General features: G+C 39.2%; 1 protein-coding gene across 1 annotated transcript; it reads right to left on the reverse strand.

The window, feature by feature from the left end:
- Positions 1–612: 612 nt before the first annotated feature.
- On the reverse strand, positions 613–6,808 carry LOC115965428 (general transcription and DNA repair factor IIH helicase subunit XPB1-like). The gene is made up of 4 exons (XM_031084651.1): positions 6,661–6,808; positions 1,218–1,555; positions 1,040–1,115; positions 613–946 (listed from the first exon to the last, which is right to left on the reverse strand). The coding sequence occupies exons 1-4, from the start codon at positions 6,806–6,808 to the stop codon at positions 870–872; spliced, it is 639 nt and encodes a 212-aa protein (XP_030940511.1). The 3' UTR covers positions 613–869.
- Positions 6,809–9,634: the final 2,826 nt, after the last annotated feature.

A 9,634-nucleotide genomic window follows, 5' to 3' on the forward strand; every position in this document is an offset into this window, starting at 1 on the left:
GGCCACGTTTTGCTTCTTTGCGCGTTATCAGTTTTTTTTTTTTTTTATTTCCTGGACGTGCTTTTGGCACTGTTCATTGTTCATGAACAGTGATTTTAGGCTTATGAACAGTAAAAAAGAGTGAACAGTAATTTTCACATATTTAAAAATTATTTTGCTAAAGTGTTTTCAATTTTCAGCAAAATAAGTTGTATTCAAACGGACCCTAGATATGAAGCAGCACAAGTAGAAGCATACTTCTTAAGAAAAAGATCTTCATAGACAACCTGGTAGCACCATAGATCATAGGTTTGCGTAGTTTCATCGCATACTCTGTGAGTGCAAAAAGATTGTCAGCAAAGACAATTATTTTATCACCACGCTGCTGTTCATGAAACCTTATAAGAAACTCGCATGCCCTGAACTTATTTGGGTTTATCACATAGAGTGCTTGGAAATTTGAGAGACCATTAAGTTAATGAAGGGGGGATAAATAACAGCTGGGAACCTGCTGACTTTCTATAAAGCAATTACTTCCATAGAGAAATGTATATATAAAAAATCACAATCAGAAAATAATAGCATACCATGAAGGTCAAAATAGAGCAGCAGAAGTTAATCAAGAAAGACATGTAACAGCAGCAAATAAAAGCATTACATGAAGAAGAATTGACATGATGCAGAATAATACATACATCCATCCCTGATTTCCAATTAAGAAATAGTTTGCATGAAGAGAAAACAAAAATGAAGTATTTGTAAACCAGGCAAACTTGCTTTTTCTTGGAGTTTTCTTTCTTCAAATATTTAGCAAAAAACTCCTTTGTCATTGGACACCATACTTCAGCACACTGTACATTTGCAATAAATCCACCTTTTACTAGATCCAACTAGTTTGCTTCATACAATTTCGGCCCAATGAGAAATTTCAGATCGGTAATCCTTTCATCCTCTCTAACAAGAGTGGCTGCAGTAAAATTAGTCAACAAATTTTCAGTTATCATCAGAAAATGGCAATGCTGGATGTTGCAATATTCTAAACAAATAACTGAAGACATACCAGTGAGCCCAAGTTTGCAGTGAGATTTAGAGATACTAATGACCTTTCGAAACATGTGAGTAGGAACCACATGCACCTGAACAAACCAGATGTAATTCACCAACCTATAATGCATATACCATTGACATAATCTTATAGGTAGGAGGCTATAATCAACAAATGAAGTAAAAAAGATTACCTCATCCATAAGAAGCAAACCCCATTCTCTATTTCTTATCTCTTCAATGATCTTTTCAGATTCTTCAGACCGTTTACCACCAAAAGCAACCATGTTATATGTTGTCACAACCACCCCAGCATTATCGCGGAATCTTTCTTTGCTATCAGATGTGAAACGACAGATTTGATCTTCTCGGATGGTTGACCATAGCCTGAACTGGAAAGCCCACTGATTGACAGAAACAGCATTTGTTGCTAAGCAAAGGCAGCTGCTTTTTATTCGGCAAGCTGCAGAGACACCAACTAGAGACTTTCCAGCACCAGAAGGTAGCACTATGGTGCCAGATCTTGCTCTATCTACAATTAAATAATTTTTTAATGTCAAATGAAATTATATATCATTATTCAAAAAGTTAAGATAAGAGTGAAAGTTCAAATAGTGTAAAAACACCCTTGAACGTTTAGATTCCCAATTTACAAATTAACCAATTCAAACTTTATGACAAACAACTAGTGTGCGAAAAATGAACAAAAGCTATAAAATAGAATTGGAAAACAATCTAAGCAAAATTAAAATCACAACCCATAGCAGATAATAATAAGCAAAGATAAAAGGGAAGGAAAATGCAAACACAAGGACAACACGCGATGTGTTATCAAAGAGGAAACCGAAGCTCTCGACGTAAAACCTCTCAGCCGCCCTCCAAGCGGTAAACAATCCATTAGAAAATGTAGTTGGGATACATGGACAGCAATAGACTTTCCAAGTCTAATCTACCCAGTGCACCTAAACCCTCCAAGTTTCTTGCTCCAACGAGGTTGCGCCGAACCTATTTCTTTTCTAACTTCCTGGATTCCGCTACTTGACCATAGCATCAACCAATGTAGATTGGTTCCTTCCTAACTACTTCCTAGAACACCAAACAGCCCTCTCACAGTAATGGATATGGTGAGAAAAATGTTTTGGTAAAATGTCTCTCAAGGATTTGACAATGGAGAGGAAGAGAGTTGACGAATTTGAAGAGACTCTTATGTAAAGATTGTAGATGAATCAATCTTGTTTTACTCTAGAGTTTCTCTCTCAAAATTCTCTCTAGAAACTCTCTTTCATTTGTGGTTATAAGGGGTATTTATACTCGGGTGAGAAAAGAATGTGAAACGTCAGGTTTTTCAAAACAGGGGTGGCTCGCGGCTTGGACTCTCGGCTTGACTGAGTCGCGAGTTCCAGCCGCGCGATAACAGAACGGCCAGTTGTCTTTTTTTGTCCTGTAGTGCTCCAGCTAGCATGACGCTTCAACTTCTGGCATGCTTGGCAAGTGTGCTGCTTCTGGCGGCTTGTAACTGCGAGTCACCCGCGAGATCAAGCCGTGAGACTCTGTTTTCTTGCACACTCTTGAGCATTTAATCACTCTATCTCACTTACTACCCTTACAACAAAATCCATCTAAATACAGGGTTACTAAATGCTGAAATATAAGCAAATTTGGCACAGAATAAAGCCAACAAGATGGTTGATTAAATTCAACCTTACAATCTCCCCATTTGGCTATTCAGTGACAAAACCCTAAAACAGACTCTAGACTTAACATGTGAGTTGGGACAGTTGAGCAAAACTCACTCACACCTAACTCTAGAAGCTGTGAAGCACTTGGATCATATGAACATGAAACTCTTGAAACACAACAATACACCATGATTATTGTATGCAAAAAAGCATGAAATGCATATGAAACAGACAATATGTGATCAAGCAAAGATGGAGTTAAGAGACAAACCATGGCTTGATCAACCAAGTAATCACTACAAGGTAGTGAACACGATGCTCATTCACACTTGGAATGAACACTTGAATATACAAGCAAACAAGAACAATGCAAGTTACTTGTATGCCCAACACTCAACCAATGCATAATACACTAAGTATATGCATCTAGGAACAATCCTACAAGGGCACAAAAGTGACAGTACTTAACTAGAAAATGCATGACATTTGGATAGAAGTACTGATTTAACAAAAACACAGAGGCTGCATAAAGTATGGTACAAACCATAAAGCCTACAATAAAAGAACATAAACCCTAAAAGCTTACAAAAGCAACATGGGTATAAACCACAATATATATTGAATAACATCAACAATATATATATAAAGAGTAAACCAAGTTTCAAAACCATCCATGTGTTAAGAGTTAGAAACACAACATACACTGAAACCACAGTGTATCAAACCCATAGCAACAATAAAACCCAAAAATATAAACAAAGATAACAAGATGGACATTGTTTTTGACTGCTCCCCCTCAACATATTACTCCCCCTTAAGAGCTGCTTCTCTGCTTCTCAACAAAAACTTTATATATCTCCCCCTTTTTGACTGGAATGGCCAAAGGGTCACTGTCCATGCTGGATGGTGAAGTTGTCAAATTTTGCTGACAAAATATCAATCTGGTCTTGCATGGCTGCTATCCTCTCAGAGTGCTCGGTCTGGATCCCTCTGATTCCATCAAGTCGTTCCAGAATGATCTGAAATGCATCTGGAGGTGTATTTGAAGAAGTTGATGCTCTAGACCTCTTGCCACTCCTCCTGGGTGTTGAGGTTGATGCTTGGCTTGCTGCCTCTGCCTCAGTCTCCATTGGGACACCCTCTCCTTCATCACCTTCATCTTCTTCACCTGGAAGCCGAACACTTATCCTTTTGAAGGTTAACTTGTTAATAGCAGAAGGTGTGGACATGGGACTGATGTCTCGTGGGATTGCAACACCCTTCTTTCTAAAAATCCTCATGAGTAGACTAGGGAAGATCAGTTTAGGCCTAGAAGTGGTTCTAGTCTCATCCACAATAGTGTCAAATATGTGGGAACTGATGTCAATGAATGTCTTTTCCTTGAGGTCCATCAGAAAAATTGCTCTTGCACTGTTAATTGTAGTCAACTTCCTTATGAGATATAGGTTGAACATCATGATAATAGTGAGACACCTCATGTCCACTGGAAAAACTGTGGTATTTAGGCACTTCCCTTCTCTCTGTCCACCTATTCTCTGTTGTACAGTTTCAATAGACAGAATCCTATCCTTGTAGTTGACAAACTCTTGATCTTCTAACCCCTCAAGCCCTAGCACATCATCAATGTCATGTGCATATAAAGTGAACTCCTTACCTTTAACCCAGCAGCTTAGTTCATCCTCCCTTATCACAGCAATGGAATAAAACTCCCTAATCAGGAGTTCACACACAACTGGGAGATCACACAGAAGTTTTTCTCATCCTCTTCCTTCAAAACAGCTGGGGATAAAAGTGTCTCTCAAATCCTCCAAATCCACAAACCTTTCTTGAATAATTCCTGCCTTTAAGAAGAAATCCTTGTATCTCTCAAAATGGGAAACAAACCTGAACAGGTTAGGGTCCATTTTCATTCTCTTATCTACTTTCTTTGCAGGAGTTTTCTTCTTTGGGGATGAAGGAGTCATCTGTGAACAATCAGAAGAGGCCACAATAACATAGTACAATACAAGTGTAGAACAAATCAGTACTTTGTTAGTAACAAAGACAAAAATAAAAGGACAATCCTCATAACTTAAATCAACCACACAGATGAACGAACCTAAAGATGGATACACAAGAACAACTAGCATTATGCAGGAGAGTATTAAAGCAGCAGAGATAGAAAACACCCAAAAGATAGATATATGTCAATGAGACATACATTTTGATGAGTATGAAATGACCCAGAGAACATAAGACAGATGCACACACTAGATGAATAAGCACATAGTCAACACAGTAAACCCAACAAACAAAACAAGAACATTTTGAATCAACACATCAAAATAAGATCAGATAAGATAGGTAAATGATAGATAACAAACCCTAGTTAAGCACATGATGAAGACCAAAACCAACAACTTAAACAAGTTCAAAATAAATCAATAGCCTCCACTAGCTAAGCACGGACAAAGAGCAATAGCTGAAACAAAAACCCAACTCAAAACAGACAAAAATACGAATATTCAAGAGGGAAAAACACAAAATCAAGTAAAATAGAGTTCGAGAAAGAAAACCCATACTTGTTACTTGAAGATTTTGAGTTGAAGGGAAGCAACAATGGAGTTTGAAATGGGTTACACGGAGCGTTTGGGAAGGAGATAGTTGAGAGAGAAGATGAACAGTCACAAAAATTTGAGGGAAAACTGAAAAAGATTTTAAAAACTGCCCTCACTGTGTAAAACACGCGTTTTTCGCGGCTGAGGTAAGTCGCCAGAAAGTCGCCAGATCCACCCGCCAAAACACTTCAAGACAAAAGTTTTGAAAAATTTTCTAAGTGTTTTTCGCGACTGGAAGTCTTACTCGCGAGGGAGCCGCGAGCTGAGCTGTGAAAATCTCTGTGTACCCCTCGCAACTGGACCTTCCACTCACGAACAAGTTACCAAAATTGACCCGCGAGCTCGCGACTGTGGCATGCGACTTTTGACTTACCCGCGACTGAGTCGCCAAAACAGGGCAAAAATGATTTTTGAAATTTCAGTTTTTAAGAACAAAATACTTTCCAAAAACACCTAAAACACTCAAAAATCTTTTTGTGCTTGAATCAACAAAGATTGAGCATGTAAAAACACATTTCATCAAGTACAATCACACAAATGAATATGACATTTATTGAACATAAACTTGTGTGTTGTGTGTGGATATCAACAATGAGATAGTCCTTAGTCTAATGTGAAGCTTCAATGATCAATCCAACCAAGGCATACACAATTAGCACTAGATCATGTGACCCATCTCAATTGTAGAAGTATGCATATATGACCTCCCACAAAACTTGATAATATAACTTGGAGCTTTTCATTTGACTCCACATTCAATCATAACATTTGATCTTTTTGGTCTTTTTAAGACAATCACCTCTCATTGTGAGATTGATATTTGATATTTCACCTTGATTAGATAGCCTCTGGCTTTTTGAATAAACATTCACATAAATTTTTGGTCGCTTTCCCTTTTTCCTAATCAAATATCTCACTTATTAGATGTTCTATCATTCAATTCTATACATTAAAATAATATTTACTACACATTAAAATAATATATTATCTCCTCCCTCTCATCACCATCAACAACATTAACAACAACAATGGCACATCCACCACTGCTGCAACAAGAGCCACCAACAACCACTGCCACAACAACACCGACCAGTCACCACTGGCATAAACCCACATCCACCAACGCCACCATAAAAAAAATAAAAAAAAAAAAAATAAAAAAAATAAAAAAAAAACCAAAGAGATTGGCACGACAAATCAAACAAACCCACCCACATCAAACACAACTAGAGAGATCAAATAGAGAGGAGAGAGCGAACAAAAGGGGAAAAGAAACTGGTGAAGGAAACCACCCCAAACCCCATCTGAACCCACCCATCAAAACCCACTCACCTTTGTCGTGAGTCCATGACGCAGCTCACCATGACCCACCTTGCCACGACCTAGCTCGCCATGACCCACCTTGCCACAACCTAGCTCACTGCAACCCACCACGCCACCATACCCACCCACACCGTCACCTGACCCATGTCGGAGCGCACGCCAGAATATACCCACATCGGAACCCATCCTTCACTAGAGAGAGGGCGATTAGATAGAGAGAGAGGATAGAGAGCAGGATCCGGAGAAGTGGAGATGGAGTGGCTCAGAGTGGGATGAAAGAGAAAGATGAATAAAAAAAATAATGAAGTACAAATGCCATTTGAGTTCTTACCGTGTCAAAAATGCAACGGTACTGTAGCATGTTGCAAAAATTTGACACATTTAACACATCTGATAAAGCTCCGTTTTTGTATTTGGTGTGCTAAATGTGCCAAAAATTTGACATTTGGCACATTTGGCACATCTGCTATGGATGCTCTAATCCCTTTCTCCCTTTTTTATTTTTTATCCAAACAATAGAACAAACATCCGTTACAACTTTCAAGCCTTTGTCTCCTTCTTCTATCCTATTCGTATACTTCCTTTTGTCTCTTTCCACAAAATCTTTCCTGTCTAACTTCCTTTGTTCTCCAGTGGTCCCCTTTTTAGTCCTGTCAGTGTAGCACGGCATTGTACTACTATTGCATGCACTTTTCTTCTTCTCTGGGTTGCCAACCATTGACAACCACATAGAAGCTAGGGAATACGGATGGACAGACAATAGTGATTCCAATATAAGTGATGATCTATTTGAGGAAGAACTTGAGTCAGATTTGCTATCTAGTGATGATGATGAGATCTCATTTGCATGACATGGCCCTGTTGTAGTTCCTGATCTAGATGAGATAGCCATACAGCGAGATTTTTGGAACTTTTGTGCGATTGGCTTCATCTTAGACTATAGGAAATTCTCAGTGAGCCACCTTCTACACATTATCAACCCTGTATGGAGAATTCGAAGGTCAATTTCTGTGGTAGGTAGAGAATCCTACTTCTACATCTTCCACTTTGAATATTTGGAAGATCTCATACACATATGTAATGAGGGACCTTGGGTTGTTGATGGAGCAGTTTTGGTGCTTGAGAGATGAGGCCCAACCTAGTTATTAGCCATCTATAGCTGAACTACATCTCTGTATGGGTCCAACTGCACAACTTTCCATTGGAATACCAGTACCCTAAGCTTGCAGAGAGAAAGGGACAACTAATGGGTCTAATGGAAAGAGTTGATATTGGGAAGATAAGGTTCCAAGGAACATCTGCTTCATGCACATCAGGGTTCGAGTAGACCCTTGGCTACCGGTGATTTTTGGGTTTATAATCAGGTTAGATAATGGTTCTAGAGTGTGGATTCAATGTAGGTATGAGAGGATTCATAAATTGTGCATTAGGTGTGGTCTTATTGGGTATACCCGTGGGCAATGTATTCATAGCATGGATGATATCGAGCTAATGCTTTTTGACGAAGGCTGAGAATCCAAGAACTCCATCAAGTTCAATATAGATTTGATGCCCTTCAGCCATAGTTCTCAAATGAACTGAGAGCTTTCCACAACTACAGGAGAAGATGGACCACTCAAGTACCTTTTAGGCATATCCCTCAAGCTTCAGGACATGTAGCCAACCAACCACACTCCCCTGACCACCCTGATATGCAATCCCAGTAACCTATACAATTCCCCAAATCCTAACTAATTCCTTGGCCTCGACCAATTCTAGACCTTCTGAACTTAAAACAGATGAAATAAACAACTTAATGCATGTAAACAATCCGCTCGCATAACACACCCATTTGAGCAATAGTACAAATGATGCTTCCTTTTCTATAAGGCCGTCTTGGATGCCTCTTGTAGACTCAAACCTTAAATGGGCTTGCATAGAGGGCAATGGACCTATTATCCCAAATGGACAAAGTAATCATCCCCATTTTGAAACCTCAGAATCAGAGAGCAAAACCACTATGATCATGTTCAACCTCGACAGTTTGAATGAAGATAGACCAAAAATAATACAAGATCAGGGTTGGGCAAAAGGCTGTATACTAGAATCTCCTAACTCGTTTATTGAGTCACTTGTCCAACGGGTTAATAAAGGGAGATTTAGGTTTGAATTGTGAAATTCAAGCAATGGGCCAAGACTGCTAGATTGTCAAAATAGGAGTCTCCACAGTAATCCACTTTAGTCCAACCTACATGCAAGGCCAACAGGTGACATCCAGCCTAACAACCTCGACTCTAGTGTAAAAGAGAGTTAAGCCCATTTGAACTCCTCACACTTGGCCCAGGCCCTTCTTCTAATTTACAGGACCTAATCCCCCCATCCCAAACCTCTACACTATGGTGCGATGAAAGCTGGAATGCACCTACAAAAATTGATATCCCAAAGGAGAGTTCAAGGAAACGAATCAGAAAGGAGATTGGAAAACTGGGGAGAAATATCAAACAAAGGTTGTTCTATGGTTTATTTGAAAAAAGAATATATCTAGGTTCAAGCAAATTTTGAGTAGGAAGAAGGTATGGAAGCTGAGACAACTTCAGGGCTTTGGGAAGCTGGTCTTCAACAGCTTCCCCAGCAACAATGAGAAACTTAAGCTAGAATTGTAGAGGGTTGGGCACCCCTTTTGCAATTCTACAGTGCCAGAACAAGGCCCAGGAGTACAAGCCAGATATCATATTTTTGATGGAAACTCGCCTTGCTAAAGATAAGGGTAAGGAAATTTTGCACAGATATGGTTTTTGGAATGGATCGGAGTACCCTCGGGAAGGTCTCAGTGGTGGCTTGTTATTAGGGTGGATGCCTAATTGGAATTTTGATATCCAGTATGGTTCCAAGCATTTGATATACGCCAATCTCCATGATTACAAAGGTAACCCCTATCAATCACTTTTGTTTATAAACAACCTGACCATGCCAAAAGGGAAGAGGTATAGAATGCGTTAAAACAACTTAGAAGTTTTGCCCATAAAAACTGGT

Source organism: Quercus lobata, chromosome 2 (genome assembly GCF_001633185.2).
Source record: "Quercus lobata isolate SW786 chromosome 2, ValleyOak3.0 Primary Assembly, whole genome shotgun sequence".
NCBI lineage: Eukaryota > Viridiplantae > Streptophyta > Magnoliopsida > Fagales > Fagaceae > Quercus > Quercus lobata.

Excerpts from the sequence above, each read along its gene's own strand:
- LOC115965428 (XM_031084651.1), bottom strand. The coding sequence starts at position 6,808 with ATGGGTTCCGATGTGGGTATATTCTGGCGTGCGCTCCGACATGGGTCA. Across the intron at positions 1,556-6,660 it reads TCGTGGCAAGGTGGGTCATG|ATAGAGCAAGATCTGGCACC; the intron begins GTGAGCTGCGTC and ends ATTTAATTGTAG. Across the intron at positions 947-1,039 it reads CTGCAAACTTGGGCTCACTG|CCACTCTTGTTAGAGAGGAT; the intron begins GTATGTCTTCAG and ends ATTTTACTGCAG.